Source organism: Sinohyriopsis cumingii, chromosome 18, assembly GCF_028554795.1.
Source record: "Sinohyriopsis cumingii isolate HCF-2022 chromosome 18, ASM2855479v2, whole genome shotgun sequence".
Classification (NCBI taxonomy): Eukaryota; Metazoa; Mollusca; class Bivalvia; order Unionida; family Unionidae; genus Sinohyriopsis; species Sinohyriopsis cumingii.
Window position 1 is genome coordinate 11,847,159 of NC_142978.1, and position 20,141 is coordinate 11,867,299.

The following is a 20,141-nucleotide window of genomic DNA, read 5'->3' on the forward strand; positions in this document are numbered from 1 at the left end:
CTACTCTCCTTCCTTTCGAGATAAAAGTCAAGATACTTGCTATATCTGTCAAAAGAAAGGGCATTGGTCTTCAGAGTGTCCAGACCGTCAAAAAAGAAAAAAAAAAACAGGGGCTAGAAAAGACAAAAGTCAAGATACCTGTTATTATTGTCAAGAAAAAGGACATTGGTCTCCAGATTGCCCAAAAAGAAACAAGAGCAGTCAGAAGAAAAGAGGGATTCTTCAGAAGAAGAGAGGGATTCTTCAGAAGAAGAGAGGGATTATTCTGAGGAAGATGAGGAAGAAAGAAGACAATTCTATTTACAAGAGGCAAATAAAAAGGAGAAGAAAAGAAGAAGGGAAGAAAATGAGGAAGAGGATGAAAAGATTGTGACGGTGAAGAAATTGAAAAAACAGAGAGACTAAAGATTGAGACAGAAGAAGTATATGAACTTTTTAAAGTGCTCTGTTGTGAATTGTGAATTGGATTGTAACTATGGATAAAAGAATAAATTAATTATATAAGGTAAGTGTCTTTGAGTTTTGATTTTAAAATAAGAAGCTACACTCACGCACTCATATACACGTACTATAAGGGTAAAATGTTTTTTTTTGTTGATTTTTGAGTTATTGGCAAATTGAAAGGCTATCTCTTTTCGAGAGACGTGGGTGGCCCTGAAAAGGGCGTTTTTTGGTGTAGGGGTGAGTTTAAGCAATCAACTTTAACTGCCTTAAGCCTTTGCCACGGCCAAGGCCTACTTCTGGACTGCGCACTGTTGATGATGATTTGGTTGAAACCACTAAGGGTGGTACGGTAGGCTTAGTCACAGGGTTGACGTGTTTAGCTCTGGAAGGTCGTATTCTCTTCGGTCGTAATAAAGACGTCTGATACATTTGTTTCAGACTTCTTAACTCCGCTAAAATGTCCAACAGTACCGTGACCGTTTGATTTTCACCCTCTTGTTTCTTTGCTGCTACTTCTTCTTGCTGTTGTTTTTTTCTTACCTCTTCTTCTTGCTGCTGTTGCTGTAGGAGAAAAGCTTGTTCCGCTTCCTTTTGTCGTTATATAAATTTCTCCAATTCTTCTTTCTGTCTCTGTCTAAAATTCTCCACTTGCGGTAATGAAGGTGACGAAGGTTCCGGAACAAATTCTTGCGAGGTAAGAAAATCCACAAAATCCCAATTCACCTCTTCTGAAAGTAAGTCCGGGTTCCCTTGGGCGGTCTCCCCTGCTGGTGCACCCCAATGGATCGTTCTCTGAGTTTCCGTCATGTTTAATCACTGTCGCATAGATTGACTGCACACAGGCGCTAGCGAATCTATATAGACCACGTGACGTCACAGACTGTTCTCTTCGGATTGGATGCGGACTGACTGAATTTTTTCACGCGTGTTTGGATTGGTGAATGAACTCAATCCGTTTCAATCCTTCCTCTACCTATAAATAAGCGCAGTTCACTGCATTGATTCACCTGTTCTCGTCGCCTCAAGATGTGGACCACAGTCGAATCATCCACCCTTGTGTCTTCAATGATGTTTAGGACGGACATGCTCATGTATGTCCGATCCAAGTGGACCGTTGTCCACAAGTCAGACACCAGTCTGTGGATACGAAGATTGTACGTGGAAAGACAAGGTTGCCTCAAGAGGACTCTGATTTATGGCCCTACACTAAGACGCAGCTTGAGGACAAGAAGATGCCGCAGATGCCCTTTATGTTAAGGGCATATTAACATAAATCCAAAGGCCCTTTTCATGGCCACCCACATTTCTCGAAAAGAGATTGACTTTCCATTGCCTACCCCTTTTTTATTTTTTATTTTTTTAATTATTTTTTTTATAAAAAAAAATCCCATGTTCATTTCCCCTTGTCCCTAGAATGGATATTTTTTTTTCCCATTGTTCCAATGCATTTGTCCCTAGAGTGGATATTTCCTTTCTCCCATGTTAAATTCCCTTGTCCCCAGAGTGGATGTCTTTTTTTCCCATGTTAAATTTCCATTGTCCCCAGAGTAGATATTGCTTCCCATGTTAAATTTCCATTGTCCCCAGAGTGGATATACCCCTATTTAACATTAAAGTCCCCTTGTCCCTAGGCTGTCCCCATTCACTATTTAAGATGTATAAAAAATGTTCTGTTCCTTACGACTAGGGCATTAAACATTTGTGCTTACAAGGACTGAAAAGAATATATGCTACACTTACGAAAGTTGTTTTCTGTTTTCAAGAAATTACACGATAATTCCTCTTAAAAGGTAAAAAATGTAGTTAATCAAAAAATGTTTTCCAAAGTTCTGAAATGAAACAGTATAAAGGTCAAAGATAAACAAGAAAAAAGAACAAAAAGTAGGGTATCTGTTTTGTCCCATATTTTGCCGTTATACACACACAAATTAGTTCTTTTCCGTTGACTACTTTGATAAAGTATATTTTATTGCGTAATATTGCCAGTCGTTCAATATGTTCATATCCTGATGTGCTCCTGCGCCTCTTTTTATATGCATTTGTGCATACATGCATGTGCGGTACATATGTATAATATAAAACATGGATGGAAGAGGGAGGTAGGTTGTATGTATGTTTGTATGTAGATATGTATGTATGTATTTATGTAGGTAGGTAGGTAGGTAGGTATGTTTCTGCAGTTCTGATCTTAATAGTAGAGATGACTGAAATTGCTTTTACAAACATCGATATGATTGCCTTGCCGCTTGATATACTGGATTCACAATCCAGTATGAAAACTGAAGAGTAATTTGCGTATATTCTGAATTTTTTTTCTCTTATAACTTTTTATTTTTGAATTTTATATAATTATCAAAATAACTTGATAATGTACAATTATTTATTTCCGACTGCTTTCACAAACCCTGTAAGAACCCCTGATGCAAAATTGGTTAAATGATATTACCAACTTTATCAATGTCAACATTTCAAAGTAAAGTTTGGATGTTATCTTAATATATTATTTGTGTAGTTAATGAGTTATATTATGCTGTCATACAAACCGAATTATGATTAACATGACTAATACAGCGATGCATTTAGTTATATCGTGAAGTAAACTCACTGTCAGTTCTGAAATATGTATTAAACTGGCAAAATATCAGTACCAATCATTCCATGGAAGATGAGCTCTACCCTAACTTACATATGTCTAAAATTTGTCCTATTACAAATTCATTTCAAGAATATACTCCGATTCTTTCTTAATCTCAACATCACGCTATAGTTCATATTTGTATCGTACTATTGAAGTAAATACGTTCTATGTAAGTTTGGATGTAAATCTTCACTAATCACGTGACTTATGGTTGTATATTCTTCATACCAATTTTTTTTTCTTCATATTTGTTTCCCTGCTAATGGGATAAGATTGTATAAAGTCAAAAATAAAGATTTTGTTCTGTTCTATCTGTTGTATATTGAGTCCTTGAATTCAAAATCATGTATGGTCATTTCGGAAATATTTAACGTATAAATGTAATTAGGACATATGCTCTCGCGTTAGTTTGGATACTGTACTTTGTATAAATAGTCCAGTGACCTCACTCACTGGATTGATTGTTTCAAGTTGGTATTGTCTTTATACGCTCCGATATAATGAACATGAATTCGTGCAAACACAAATGGATGTTCATGCCGTTGTAGCTTTATTCATAGTGTGGTTAAAGCACACTTCAGTATGCATGTGTATGCAGGGAACAAGCCTAAAGAAATGAACATATTCGTATAATGTGAAAAGATTCAGTTCTACATAGATATGATGATACACTGTTTAATAGGTTAGATCAGTACAACTTTGTATCAATTTTGGTTATAGACTAAACCGAAAGCAGAAAATAATTGACGACTAACACGGCTGTAATAAGAGTTATTTGTGAATAATAACTAGTTTAATGTTTATGTACTCATTTAGTCATCACACCAAGTATTTGGGTCGCATGAGGTGTTCATTTTGAATGATCACAACATAAACCATAAAATCTAGTTAATTTTAACTGATGGTGTTCGGTATATCTATATTGCGTTCTTACCTTTTGTCCATGATTGTAGATTGTAAGGATCATTTGTAAACAACATATTGCATTGCTGACCATTGTGCATACTTGAGGATGGAGTCGTTAGTACGTATCTTATTTATGTCTTGTTTGTAAGTTAGAAAATGAAGCTTACTTGAATTTGAGTTCAAGATCCAGCCTTGACTATGAGCTTAGAAGGTCCCAAGACAACTTGTTTACGAATTCGCTTGGAAAACGAACCACATTTTGCTCATCTTATCGGGTCCTAGGTATTTATTTAAAACAAGTTATGATGAAAAATATTATTTATTCCTTATTTAACACCAGTGTTTGTAAAATCTGTTTTAGTTCAGTTCATTTATAATTTATTAGGAACTATTTATTTAAATTTTGTATTGGAATTACAAAGTTCTCATTGACATGTTGAACTAAAACACTATTTTGGGATTGTTATGAAATCATACAAAGAAATTCTGGATTATAGGATTGTGTTACTGTTCGTACTTCAAACTATTAAAGGACTTAAGCGTTATGTACATTTGATTATATTGTGTGATCCACCTTCGTTTATACTTGAGGGTGGGAATTAGGACCTACCTGACTAAAGTTTTCTTGTTGTAAACAACATATTACATACCTAATTTTGTCTGTGATTATAGATTATATACTAATATAATTATTACATGATGGTTAGCATGTGTAATTCAGCTTGAAGTCATGAAATCTGTGTTTTCCTCGGGAACAAAAAACACGGTCTACCTGCCCTTTCCCAGGTAGCTTGCTAAATTTAAGTAAACATACCTGACATTGTTTACAAATTCAATGGGAAATTCCATTAAGATGACGTGGTATTTTCAGACAAATGAACAATGAGATACAGCTCAAATGGAGATGTATATACAGTTGCTTATATTAGAATTGCTCATTCGCATCATAACATCTGAACTGGAATCAGTATTTTAGATCTGTTCAGCAAACATGTGATAGGATTGATTTATTTAAATTTTTAACCGGAATTACGAAGTGCTAATTGACACTTTTGGACTAAATTGTATATTGGGATTATTATGAATTCATTTTGAGGCATTTTGGATTATGTATTTGTGATTCATCAAGACTGCTAGCACGTTAACGATATCCAAGCTTTTGGTAAATAATCAAGTTCAAGACTGGAATTCATTCGGAATCCAGTGCTATTCGTTCAGAATACCCTTTGACTGGTGATATTTTACGACTATCTGGGACTTAATTCATAATATTGCAAGTTCTTTAAATATTTTTATTTTATATTGCAGGGAAATAAATTTGAATTTTACTGAACGTCTTGGATTTCGGCAGAAATTGTTACAAATAAAAATACATGTTCTGGATCGAAGTCCTGTTGATTTATTGCCAACACGCACATGCAATCAGGCAAGTATGAAAGATTAAATTTCATGTTTTTTAATTGATTAAAAAATGAGAAATATGTTGAAGATATCTTTTATAAGATAAAACATAAAACGATTAAAACAAGTACAAACAAATTTACCTACATCATGATCAGATATAGGCAGACGTTGTCGACATGTATGGAATTAAAAAAAGATAATACTATATTGATATACATTTAGATAGTGATACTACATATTAGATCATATCGAAGTTGAAAAGTATTCAATGATTTCTTTGTGTTCCTGATGCACAACTCGTTTCTGCCATCAACTCATCATCGTCATCATCAGTCTCATGACCTAGTGTGGTCGTTGAGGCACTGTGCTGCTGAACATCTGACCAGTTCCCTCCACTTGTCTCGATCATGTGCCAATGCCTGTGTCTCCGCAAAACTTTTCCTGGTCCATTATGTGATGTTGTTTCTTTCTGTCTATCTCTCCTTCTGCCACCCTGGACGCTGCCCTGCACGACTGTTGTAGATAGACTGTTGGCTCTAGTTACATGGCCATACCATTTCAGCTTTCTCTTTTTGACGGTGGTGAGGAGGTCCTCATATTGGCCTACTTCGCGCCTGATGGTGTTACGCACTTCTTCATTTGTGATGTGGTCCATGTAAGAGATGCCAAGGATGGTTCTGTAGCATCTCAGTTCAAGTGACTGGATTCTTCGTTGTAATTCTGCTGTCAAGGTCCATGCCTCACATGAGTATAAAAAGACTGAGATGACTAGAGCTCGCAATAGTCTGATTTTAGTTTTCAGACAGATATTCATGTCTCTCCAGATGGGTCTTAGCTTTGACAAAGCTGCCATTGTTTGTGCTGCTCTTGACAAAATTTCTGCTCTTGATCCCTCTTTAGTGATTATGGAACCAAGATATTTGAACTGGCTCACTGTTTCCAGTTCATGTCCTCTGACTTTAATCTTGGCTGAGATTTGTTTGCCACTATTTGTCATCAGTTTTGTCTTCTCAGCGCTTATCTCCATGTCAAATCTGGAAGATGTTTCATCCAGGTTCTTCACTAAGGTGGCTAGCTCGTCTTCACTGCATGCCAGCCCATCAATGTCGTCTGCAAAGCGGAGGTTGGTGATGTTACGCCCTCCAATGCTGACTGTCCCACAGTGGTTTTCCAGGGCTTCGCTCATGATGCGCTCTAAGTAGATGCTGAAAAGCGTGGGTGACAGGAGACAGCCTTGACGCACTCCCACTGTTGTCTGGAACAAGTTGCCAACAACACCTTGGGCAATTACTGCACTGGTAGCCTTGGCGTACAGCTGCTTGATGGTATTGGTTAGCTTTTGACCCATGTTATAATTCTTCATTGTGGCCCACAATGCCTCATGCCACACTCTGTCAAAGGCCCTTTTGAGATCTATGAACATATGATAGATGGTTTGTTGGTGTTGCGAGTACTTTTCGCACAGAACCCTGAGATTGAATATTTGTTCTGTTGTGCTTCTTCCACTCCGGAACCCGGCCTGTTCTTCAGCGATTATTTCTTCTGCTTGACGTTATTCAAATACTTTTATCATGAAAGATGTAACTGAAACATTCGCGCGTGTCATTTCCAACTTCTCTTTGCGAACAAATCCAACCCAAGACCGTTTTACAAACAGTGTATCCCGTTTGTATGTTTCATGTCAAGAAGGCATGTTTGTCACTGGACATTCATACGATGTACGTCAATTCTATTTAGAAGGCAATTTTATTTCTTGTTTTATAAAACATATAAATAAATTATTCCATTGACCATTTACAATTTATGGTGATTTTCTTCTTCATTTTAAACCGCATAATTTATTCCTACAGCTGATTGTTATCGGTCTAAGAATAAGCATTTTGGGATATTGACAAGGATTTTTTCAAAAACGTCTTTGTATTTTATTAAAATGGATAAAAAGCAACCAGAAAGTAATATATATATATATATATATATATATATATATATATATATATATATATATATATATATATATATCCACTTACATTAAAAATAACATGGCTTTTAAAGTGTTGGTATAAAGCTATTTTATATACCAATACTATTGAAATTTATCAAATTCTGATCCGCCCATGACGCAGTACATCGCATATATAAACTACCTTCAACTTTGCGCTGTTGATGAATTTCTACTCATTAAATCATTAATGATGCATGAAAATAATGCCAAAAAAGTATTAATAATCCTCGTTTTCTAAAAGAATTTAATGTGGTACACAATTTTATCGTAACCCTTTCTGTTTTCCGTTCCCCTCCCAATCCATGCATAAGTGACAAGATAAATTGAAATCTTGAGTGAGTGAGAAAAAGAATTTGGGCTGGATGAAAACCTTGAAACTGAACTTACATCAGGTAACCTAAAAGAATATGGTTAGTCGTAACGATATGCATACACTATCATGCGATTATTGGAAAGATCAAAACAGAACCCGTTTTTTGGATGAAAGGCGTCATTCTCGCTGACGGTATCGATACAGATCGAAGTGTTTTTCTTGCACCAGCCTTTAATATATGAAGTGTTGCTCTTCGATTTCAAACGTTCAATCATACGCTGGATAAGGTATGAAGTTATTGCATTTTGTATTGTCGATAAAGACGTGGGCCATCTAGCCTCGCCCTGGGCTTAAACTCTTCTCTTGCACTCCAGAAATGGTTTGAACAGTTGTTGTTGTTGTTTTAGGGTTTAAGGCTATATTTTAGCACAAGATAGGCTATACATGGCGGCCAGTATCAATGGTGAAGGAAGAACTTGGGGAAAACCCCAAAAAGAACTACCGAACCACGAAAAGCTTCTGGCAAACTTTCTCACTTAGCCACCTTGGCTGAATCCGAGGCTCGAACCCACCCAGATAGAGGCGATATGGCACTTATCCTTAACGGTAAGTGCTTTAGATCACTCGGCAGTTTGAACAGTGAACACTGTAATATCGAGAAAAACTTTGGATCCGAAAACAGTAACCTTGAGTATAAACACTTCTTGTCTCCGACCACAAGTAACTCGCCACGATTTGACCAATATTATGAATATATTAGGAAACAATAATGCCACGTTCAGTGAAGTGTGTCATGGCTGTCTTATTTAGAAATGTTATGAACTGTTTTTAACCAAGGATAGCCTCAAAGTTTACAGAACTGAATAAACTGTAAACATTTCCTTGTCATCAGTGAAGGCAGTGATATGTTGAAATGGTTAACAATGAAAATATTAGTGGTCTGAGACCTGTTTTTAGCTCCGGCAGAGGTTGTTATGTTAATGTGTGAAAACGTTTGCTGGAGCACGAGAAAAGAACTTATGCCAAAGAGTGAGGTCTCGGGGATTCAACGAGTGAGGCCTCTGATTCAGAGAGTGAGGCCTCGGTGATACAAAGAATGAGGCCTCGGTGTTTCAAAGTGGTTCGCTACTATCTCCATTTTTTTTTTTTTGTTTTTTTTTTTGTGCACAAATACTTTCCAGGCTCGCTGAAAGAGTTTAAAGCAAAAGAAGAGATCTGACTGTTCGAAGTCTCTCTCGGCTTTGTACACATTGTAAGACAAATACAATCGTGCTTGAACACATTGATGAGTGACGTTTTTTATATTGCGTATGAAAATATAGAAATCCCTTGGAAATAAGACAAAAGGTACTTAAACTAACACAATAGCTGAAACGCTTGAAATACATTTCTTCTCTTTCTATCTGATATATGATTATGTCAATCTTCTACTTTAATTAATGTTCTCTTTTCAGATTCATTTTCGTCGATATAGATTTCTAAGTAATATAATCATTTATATCGGCAATATAGGAAACTACGAATTTGTTATGGCCTATATTTAGAATTCAAAAATACAGTTGTATTTATGCGAGTTTGCGGCACTTCTTGCTAAATCCCAAAAGGTGATGTTTCCGCATATATTGCAAAGAACTTAACAATTTAAACTCGAAGAGTTGACCAAAGTCGATCCTTAAAGATAATAAGTACAACAGAAACCGTATCAGCTTTTCAATGAAAGGCATTAAGTATGGCTACTGGCATATGCGGAAGAGCATATCAAATCAAATAGATCATTTGAAATGGGTTCAGGTTTTATCTGAATATGACCCATTCTTCTGCAATACAAATCTAAAGCAAGGAATTCGAATTTCGCGCGATGTAACATGAATCATTTACATAAGTTTAACCAAAGTGTTGCTAAGGGGTAACAAGTCTTGTCCGATTTTACACTTCGCCCATGCGGAACAATAACAGTAACTTAAATACAAACTGGTCAAAATGGCCAACGTGATTCACGTTGATTACCAGTGGCATGTAGACATTCTTAATATGGAATCACTTTGATGAAAATGAAGTGTGTGTTTGATTTTGATTTTTAACGTAGCTTTAACAATTGTTCAGTCATATCGCTACCATGTCTGCAGTGTGGCAGTTTATAGTGATGTCTAGCACTGGGGCATCATGCCGCAGACATGTAGTATGATGTCTCACTCAGTCACATTATCCTGACACCAGGCCGACCAGTCCTAACACTAACTTTATAATGCTGAGCACCAAGCGAGGCTCCTGTTAGTACCATTTGTGTAAGTCTTTGGTATGACTCGGCCGGGTATCGAACCCACGACCTCCCGCATCCGAGGCGGACGCTCTAACCACTAGGCCACCGGAGTGGTGAAAGTGAAGTAGTGAAGCATTAATGCGAATAATCTTATTTCGGACAATTAAAGCATCCTGGATTCTTTTCCAATGCATCCAAATATATCAATACCTCATTACAAATGAATTCAGTTAAGGAATGTGTAGTAATAGCAACTGACCGTTCTAACAAATGAGGCCAATTCTTTTCATTTAACAAAGATTTGATAGTCGATATATTTCGATGAACAACAAAGAAGCTGACATAAAAAGAACGAGATATTTCTAGGTCTTAATCAATTTTTTTGTAAATTACGAGAACAATAAATAGAAAAATGAATAGTTTAGAACGACGGAACTAACATATTCGAGAAATAACCTTTTTCTGTACAAGTACATCCTTGGGCATGCAACATTTAAGGATACGGAACTGCCGCCAAATCAGAAAATGTATTCATGTCTTCAATAACCAGTTATAACAGCTGAAGACTATAAAATGTTAAAGGTGTTATGAAACAAATTAAAACTTGTCTTGATCTTCATGAATAATACTTCCATTAAGATATTAACGATATGTGATTTTATCTAAGAATTTGTACATGTCTGCTTGAATGATTATAAACTAAATCCATTGGTCCAGCGCGTGCAGCTTGTTTGAAAGTAAGTAACATATCACTTCAATAGCTCAGATGCTATGAGGTCTTTCTGTTAAATGAGTAGAGCAGGCTCTGTCGTGATACCAAGTAGTAGACATGCTGACATAGCAGGATCTAGCGTGATAACAAGTAGACATGCTGATATAGCAGATCTAGCGTGATACCAAGTAGACATGCTGAGATAGCAGGATCTAGCGTGATATCAAGTAGACATGCTAATAGAGCAGGATCTAACGTGATACCAAGTAGACATGCTGACATAGCAGGATCTAACGTAATACCAAGTAGACATGCTGATAGAGTAGGATCTAACGTAATACTAAGTAGGCATGCTGACATAGCAGGATCTAGTGTGATACCAAGTAGACATGCTGATAGAACAGGATTTAACGTGATACCAAGTAGACATGCTGATAGAGTAGGATCTAACGTGATAACAAGTAGACATGCTGATAGAGCAGGATCTAACGTGATACTAAGTAGGCATGCTGACATAGCAGGATCTAGCTTGATACCAAGTAGACATGCTGACATAGCAGGATCTAGCTTGATGCCAAGTAGACATGCTGACATAGCAGGATCTAGCTTGATACCAAGTAGACATGCTGACATAGCAGGATCTAGCTTGATGCCAAGTAGACATGCTGACATAGCAGGATCTAGCTTGATACCAAGTAGACATGCTGACATAGCAGGATCTAGCTTGATGCCAAGTAGACATGCTGACATAGCAGGAGCTAGATTGATACCAAGTAGACATGCTGACATAGCAGGAGCTAGATTGATACCAAATAGACATGCTGATAGAGCAGGATCTAGCGTGATTCCAAGAAAACATACTGAAGCTCATCATAAGTACTATGTTCAAAGAGACGGTAACATCAACAAATTGAACATGATGGATGTAAGGTATGTCATGGTTGTGGTCCATCATTATGTTTCTAGGATTTCAATATTTTTTAATGATTGGGTCTTGTGCCAAAGCAATGCTTGGTAAATGTTTGGATGGCAACCAACCATGAATGTTGAAATTGAGAGCTTCTGCCAAGACATGAAAACAAAATACGCAGTTTTACGACACGTGTATGATAATAGTATGGTGTTGCTAAGATGAATAGGTGCCAATGTTATTTAAGGATGGGTTGACTGGTAGGTATATCCTTTTTAGAACTGACAAAGATGAAAAGAAAGTACGCAAAGAAGACGCACGTTTGATCAAAACATATAAAAATAGAAATATATAAAACTGTCTATTTAACAAACGTAATAATCACAAAAAAGATATATTCAATTAGATAAACTCGTCAAAAATTGTATAATACTGCACTGAATAACTTTGCATTTTGCAATTATAATAAGATAAGAAGTCTTTAGTGGATAGCATAACACAATTTATGTTGCTTTTTTGTTCGCGTATATTTCAGACTTTATGTTTTTATTTCTTTTTTACCTTAAAAAATATGTCTTCTTTCATCACCATGGGAACAAAATTGGTTTCTTCACTTACATTTAAAATAGCTTTTATTTCTTATGCGTAAAGCACCACAAAACATCTAATACTTTCATGAAGACCCTATTATTAGATAACTTAAATTTATCGCCATCACACGCACATCTATTTTGTAAATTCTCCCACTTAATGTCTAATTTGTATGGATGGTTGATTTCATTTCTACGTCATCCATGTTTTGCTTCACAAAGTATTAGTTCCCACGTAAGCAATAATTGATAATTCAAAGTACTAATCTAATTTATCACGATTATCTATCAAGATTAGGTTACCGCCTCTACAAATGCTTTTGCTCCTGTATGTCTTATTGCTGCATTAGAACGGTTTTTATCTTCGTCGAAGATCACACCTAGCGCAACCTTGTTTTCCCATGCGTTATAACGTCACAAATAAATATTATGAACTCTTTCGCATTCATAAATTAGATATTTAATTCGAGCTTCTGTTGGATATCAAGACTTGATTAGTTTCTCTCGCAGTATCGGAAAGAAATATCTGGTCAGTAGCCTCAGTGCAATAAAACTATTCGGTCCAGTTGTTGTCAAATTTAGAATGCTTCTTTTCCTGGATGGGTTTAAAGATGGACTTAAATCACAAGGACCAAATATCCTATATACAAATATAATGTATTTTTGACATACGTATCTTTCAGAGGTACATCTACATAATACTAAATATGAATGTCAAACAAAAATTGCTGATTTGCTCAGGAAGACATATTTATCCAACCACTATAAATTGATGGAAAATGACAAGAAATAAACAAAACAAGGCTGACGTCAAATATTAAGTAAAATGTACACAAAGACAAAGACAAACATAGTAAATTCCAATAAATACAGGATCAATTACTTCAGTTTAATATAATATAATATAATATAATATAATATAATATAATATAATATAATATAATATAATATAATATAATATAATATGATATGATATGATATGATATAATATAATATAATATAATATCCACGATCATTACAAGGTTAAATACTCCTCAGATGGAACGTAATCACAAGATGTATCTTAAGGTGAAACGTGAATATTTGGGTTTCATTAGGTTAGTCTACTAATTGCTGTTTCGGAACCCTCAGAGAGAGAGAGAGAGAGAGAGAGAGAGAGAGAGAGTGAGAGAGAGAGAGAGAAAGACAGGGACAGAGAGAAAGAAAGAGATCTGCGTTTGGCTGAAAGAGTTTTTTCATGAGCATATTTTTTTGGGTGACTGTTTACAGGTGTTGCTACTAATTATGACAAAACTGTAAATCTGGTATATCAATACCTCATTCGTTTATTATAGTATATTTGTCGCAAACATCAATCACAGTCTCAGATAGCCGGAAAAACGTGAACATCTTGATTTGCCGGGCTTTGAAAATGAAATAAAAATATGGGTATATCAGCATTTGGTTCAAACTCACTGATTAATTTTTATTTTAGTTTCTTGGTAATGTTACAGAGTGTAATCTTGCCTCCTGAACATAGAAGGTTTTATAAGTCCTGATGTAAATAATACAATATTGTCATTATTATTGTTATTATTATTATTAATATTAGTATTAGTATTAGTATTGCATTGGAAGTAGAATTATAGTCGTAGCTATAGCAGTTGTAACACCGTGAATAGTAGCTGTAGTAATAGCAATAGTATAAGTAATTGTAGTAGCAGTAGTAGCAGTGATATGTTATAGATTTGAACTAATCATTATATGAATATTCTCCAATGATGTCACATTTCTTTAAATCGGCACATCTGTGTAATTTATGATCGTGATAGTGCGGATTGTAGGTTGAGAAGAGAAATGCTCACAAGATAGTGCAAACTACAATATACGTGATGCATTTAAAGTTTCAAACATTCCCTATCCATAACGGAACTTGGTTTAAGAGACAACAACCGTAATTATAAACGTTGAATCTCCTAACGGGTGGGAATGTCCCAGGGGTTTTAATAAACGTGTGCTTTTTTCCATTTATGTATTAAACATAGACTTCTGGTATGGACTCGGTGGGCCTCTTTGGTATGACCGTCTTCAACGCTATCGAAAGCATTGCGTCTTTGCTTTTTATGGACCATACAAATTATCAATACTTTTCTTGAAAACGGTTTTCTTTTGTGAAATATATACAAAATAACGATGAAATAACCACCCTTCCCAGCATTCATCAAAACCAAAATAATGGAAAATAAAAAGATAAGGAAAAACATCACGAAGAATTCAAAAATCATTTGTTTATTTTCATAGAAAGTAAGCAAAACGTTAGCGTATGCACACAGAAAGAGTTACATATTTATGCTCATCATCCAAAGTTCTGAAAGAAAACAAATTAAAAAAAATAAATAAATACGAATATAGCGAATGATGTAAGGCATATACAAGACATGGAGATAATTAACGAAATAAGGAATTGTTTCTCTCTTTCTCTCTCTCTTGGTGGGCTGTTGATGGATGAAAAAATATTAAGAACGTCATTCAGCAATATTCAGAATATTTTATTTCATGTCCTTCTCCCGGAAATGTGTGTTCTCTTACGTTTTCTGTGCATATAACACATATTATGTCTAAACAATCTAAATTTCCATTTTATTTAAAATAGTTAATAAGTCATACCAAAATTAGAAACATGTAATTCTATGTGAAACGTAACGTTATCAGTCATTTCCTTGTTATCAATAACTAGTCTCTGAATTTACATTTCTATACTTGTGACCTACCCTCTGACTTATAAAGTATGAACAGGTAACGGCGTTAAACGTTTGTACACAAGGTTTATCGGTGTAGAGTCTCATTATTAATAATGAATTGCAATTTACATCCCATGTGTCTTGTTGAAAGCTTACCTAGAGTTGTACTGAGACATTTTTCAACCTTGTGTGAGCCCCTTTTATGTTAATTGCATATAGACAAATGGTTATAGTGGCATAGTGAATGATTCAGTTATACAATATTGATACATAGTCGATTCTTTTTGATCACAAATTCACAACCATTCAATATCCTATAGTTTTGCCAAGCCAATATGGCTTTTTTTTCAAATATGGACATTGTAGAAAAAATAGATAATAAATCAGACTTAAACTTGCAATTCTATAAAAGGGTAAATGAACAGGATTAACATCCGTGTCTTAATTTACATGACATAATTTCATCCGATAGAAGGGACAAGCGGTTATAAGGAACAACAAACCATGTCATCTATTTTAATCGCTGACGGTATGTTCGGTGAGTGTCTGTCATACAAGATTTTTCCTTTACTAGTATAAAATCGAATTGATGTTATATTAATTGACTATCATTTAACCCTTATCTGCTTCTGTTAGGTAATACACAAAGTAGAACACAGTGCGTATGTTCGGATATATATATATATATATATATATATATATATATATATATATATATATATATATATATATCTTTCTCAGAAAATGGAAAAGGTGTTCGTACTTGTCATTGAACGCAAAAGAGTTGTACATACCAGACCTTTGCTTACAAAATTCAAATATACAGAGAGAGCATAATAAAGCAAATGTGTCTTTCATTGCGACTAAGAGTCTGACTTAGTTACCTGTCGGCTTCTTTAGCCCCTGCGACAGTGACACCTGTGATCAAAGCTGGAGCACCTCCATCTGAGACCAAATGGACAAAAGTGGTCACGCCCACAGTCGGCGTCTGACTGACAACCTATAACAAATAATAAATCATATATATATATATATATATATAGAGAGAGAGAGAGAGAGAGAGAGAGAGAGAGAGAGAGAGAGAATGCATCTTGGCCTACATGAGGAGGACACAGCAAAAGTAAGCACATTAACAAATCTACGACGTTCTCATTTAGCCATTGGCCGCAACCCATCGGTTCTTGTACAGTTCCCATCCAATCCAGCCCATCTTCATTGTACTGGAAGCACACTTTGGTTATTGTCCAATTCCCAAACCCCATCCAATCCAGCCCATGTTCATTATAGGCCTATTGGACGCACCCTTCGGTTATTGTACAATTCGCAAACCCCATCCAATCCAGCCCATCTTCATTATATTGGACGTTCCCTTCGTTTATTGTACAATTTCCAAACCCGATCCAATCCAGCCCATCTTCATTATATTGGACGCACACTTTGGTGCGCTGCTGATAAACAAAATGTCAAAAACAGGTAAAAGATATGCAAACAGATTACACTGTGAAAGTGTGTATCATAAGTAATTATACTTTATTCCGCTATGGTTTGGGCATTTGTGATGTGAACAAGGTGAGTCTCCCCAGTCCCACGTACGTAAGATGAATGCATTGTTGTACATGTTTTTGCAGAAAACTATACCCTTTGTAATAATATTATTCCACTAGCTGTGATTTATGGAAAACATCCCATATCTCATCATGGCAAAACAGGCTCACGCAGTGATTTCAGCAAGGTTTTATTCGGCTCTCTCTTAAACAAACGTTATCTTTATTTCAGTTTTAAGCAAGCGAGACTTAAGACGAATTGCTATTCCTCGGACATTTGTTTATTATAGGCAATTGGTCAGTTGTATTTGCCATTATCTTCTGCTGTATGTTTTTATGTTGGCCTTATCATAGGTGCTTGGTCAGGTTTTTTGGCCCACGTCTAATGGCAAACGGTTTGATGTTTGTCTTGTTATATGAACTTGTTTCGTTGTACTAGCCCTAGTCTTATGGCATTTGTTTTAAAGTTGGTCGTATCATATTTACTTGGTCAGTTGTATCGGACCAAGTTATGTCGAATTGCCTCAGAATAATGCACATTTAAGATCATAATATTACACTGAAATGTTAAGCCGCAACAGCAATTTGACTGCGGTTTACCTGATAGCAAGCGTTTCCGGATATTAGAGAACCGATTGTAAAAAATGATCAACGTTATTATTTGAATGAATACGACAAAAAAATAACTAAAGTAATAGAGAACGAAGTATATGCGTTATGATGTGGTATAGATATGTTTAACAGTTTCTAAATGCAAGTAATATGAAAATTCCAATGTAACCGTTAGCGAATCTTAAAAATGCAAAAGAAACTTTGTCAACATTTTTACCAAATAAGATCACTATTCGAAACGAGATTTCGATCAAATTTATACTATAAGGACGGAACGTAGGATGGGTTTCTAGGTCAGTCCGAATATTTTTTGGGGGAAAGCGGGAGATAATTTAACTGTGAGAGTTGGAGCTCGGACCCTTCGGCATTCCTCCACCTACCTCTACCCTCGATCCGTCATTAAAACCGAACTTATGAATTTACATGGATTTAAACTTGCAAGCACCTATGCTTCCTTTTACTGGTACAGTGGTCGCACATACCTATGCCTCTACCCTAGATCTCTAAATGGATCTGCACTTTTAAATTTTTACCTACCATCAAAGACAAAATCACTTCTATTTACCTGAACTTCCTCCGCCGGTATGGGTGCATGTGCAGACACCGTGTTGACATGCAAGATGCCATTCGGTTCCTGTGCAGGTCTCGTAATGGCAGTCAGAATCTTGAGTGCATGGCTCTGCCTTGACGTACGCTGCAAACAGAACCAAATTACCACATGATTAGGAATGTTTTGGAGCTTGTGTTCACAAAAATTGTTTGGTTTACATTGTGACATGGATTTTGTGGTGACTTTCGTTCAGCCGGGTTCCAAAGGCCTTGTTTCCTTTAATCATTGTCAGTACCATGGTCACAAGGAAAATAGAGCTTAACTGTAAAACTTACTTATTGTCTCCCACCAAAATACAAGTCAGACGGAATTTAGCTAGATTAACGTATATGATTGTCTCATGTCAGCCCTACATGAAGATCGAATTGTACTTGAAGCTTTAGAAAAATTATTTGTACACGTTTAGAAAAATAAAGTTACGATAAAATTAAATTAAATTAAAAAACACAAACGTATTTCTCTTACTTAAAATTTGGTCTTGTAAAGGTAAGCAGATGATACGATTTTCTTTCTCGAAACGTTTGCTTTGGCACTCGGAAAATAATGTATACCTTTGACTTCGCACTCTTCCCTTGTGCTAGCTTACGATTTGCTAGTAGGATACCACTATGTAGAAGTACCTTTATGCTAGTATAAAGTGACAGGAGACTTTCATGTCATTACATCTGACAAATATATAAACACCCTTTGATGAAAAGAAAGCACGAAACAAATGAATACACAGAAGAATCAAGGCACAAAAATAAGTAAGGATATGACAAGAAACATACATTAAACACAGAGTAAACGGTCGAAAAGAATTGTTGAATATGTGTACATGGTACATGCTCAGCGTATCTTTAAAACTGAGTTTTCAGATTACATGCATACGTATTCTTCGTTTACAGGTCCAAATAAAATGATAATTCATACATCTACGGATAATGAACATTCCGATTTGTTATACACAGTATTTATATTTTCATTATGTATCTCAACGACTGAGTAAGATTAATTGCAAGATATGCCCAATCTTGTAATCTTTAAATTCCGTATGTATGTATGTATGCATGTGTGTGTTTGTGTGTGTGTGTGTATGTATGTGTGTCTATGTATGTACGTACGTACGTAGGTACGTATATATGTATAAGATTGTTTTTACCAATGAAGGCACTGATAGCCATGAAACACAAGATTGTCTTCATGATTGTCTCTGTCACGTCTTACTAAACCACAGAAGTTGGTTAGGCAATGATAATACTTATTGTATGTGTACCTATATATAGCCAAGAATCTAACCCTCGTAACCTTAAAGCTGTCCAGTCTGGAACTCTTCGTGAGAAATATAGGAAAGGAAATCTAATTTTGTTTGAACTGTCACTATTTGCTACCAGATAAGGATATGCATGTATAATTTGTCGTGACACGATCGCATTTCTTGCGCACGTTATAGAAATAGTCACATGGGTCATGTAAGCGCATTTACTGATGGCAATTTCAAAACTAATTTCATTTTTAAATTTAATCGTACTATTGTTATGAGCAATTTGTTTTATTTATTTCTTTTGTAATCTACACATTAATTGTCATAACAAAATTTATAGACGAAACTTATCGATCGGTATGAAGTTATACATGGGAAGTTCGGCATTATACTAGTCAATAATGTTGATATTAGATTGAACTGTTATTTGTGCTTGAGCAATCAATGTACGATTTCGTGAACAATACGTCGCGTGCATTTTCATTCACCTCGTGCACGGATGTTCAACTATTAATGATATAGATGAGTAACATAGAATAAGTTTTATTCTTAGCTTCAACGTATGACATTTCTTCAAAATGATAATTTAACATTATGTAAAAGTTAACTAAAATAGATCTGAATTAAAAGCTTTGTTTCTACTGTATTTTATGTGTGTGAAAGAACATATTTGTGTGCGAAAATAGGTATGATGTACGGATTGAAATCAAAAACACGACATACCATGCAAAAGATATGTACTGCCGTTTTATTTCCGGCTGTTGTTTTCCCAGGCTTTGTATATAAACGACGACATTGTAGCGTTTCTGTTTATATTTGTATAACAACTTCTCAACCGCAGACGCGTTCCATCTTACATAATAGCGCTCGACAGAAAACGAATTAAACGGGATCACCCATTTAGGCTTGACTGCCTATAAATGTGGAAGTATGTTATCATTGAACTTGCCATTAAGCCTGTGAATTTATACATAACTCTTAAATAGAATTTTGATGGACAAAGAGCGAAATAAAGTGAATAAATACTACTTAAAGGTATGTGTAACATATTCTCCAAAATGAAAACCTATAGTTGCATAAAGTGACTCAGGGTGCGTGCATGAGCTATGTGAGCTGTTCTGAAGTGTTAAACAGATTTATAGATTCAGCCATTTTGGTTCATCCGTCTACATTTAAAGATGTTAAGTTCATGTGTGTGGCTGAGTAGTCTAAAGCGCTCGCCGTTACAGATCA

The 20,141-nt window shown here is 35.5% G+C and overlaps 1 protein-coding gene across 1 annotated transcript; it reads right to left on the bottom strand.

Moving 5' to 3' along the window:
• Positions 1–14,426: 14,426 nt before the first annotated feature.
• On the bottom strand, positions 14,427–18,900 carry LOC149776074 (serine protease inhibitor Cvsi-2-like). The gene is made up of 4 exons (XM_089942487.1): positions 18,807–18,900; positions 17,621–17,749; positions 15,784–15,899; positions 14,427–14,526 (listed from the first exon to the last, which is right to left on the bottom strand). The coding sequence occupies exons 1-3, from the start codon at positions 18,847–18,849 to the stop codon at positions 15,796–15,798; spliced, it is 276 nt and encodes a 91-aa protein (XP_089798613.1). The 5' UTR covers positions 18,850–18,900; the 3' UTR covers positions 14,427–14,526; positions 15,784–15,795.
• Positions 18,901–20,141: the final 1,241 nt, after the last annotated feature.

Excerpts from the sequence above, each read along its gene's own strand:
- LOC149776074 (XM_089942487.1), bottom strand. The coding sequence starts at position 18,849 with ATGAAGACAATCTTGTGTTTCATGGCTATCAGTGCCTTCATTG. Across the intron at positions 17,750-18,806 it reads GGCTATCAGTGCCTTCATTG|CGTACGTCAAGGCAGAGCCA; the intron begins GTAAAAACAATC and ends TTCTGTTTGCAG. Across the intron at positions 15,900-17,620 it reads TACCGGCGGAGGAAGTTCAG|GTTGTCAGTCAGACGCCGAC; the intron begins GTAAATAGAAGT and ends TATTTGTTATAG.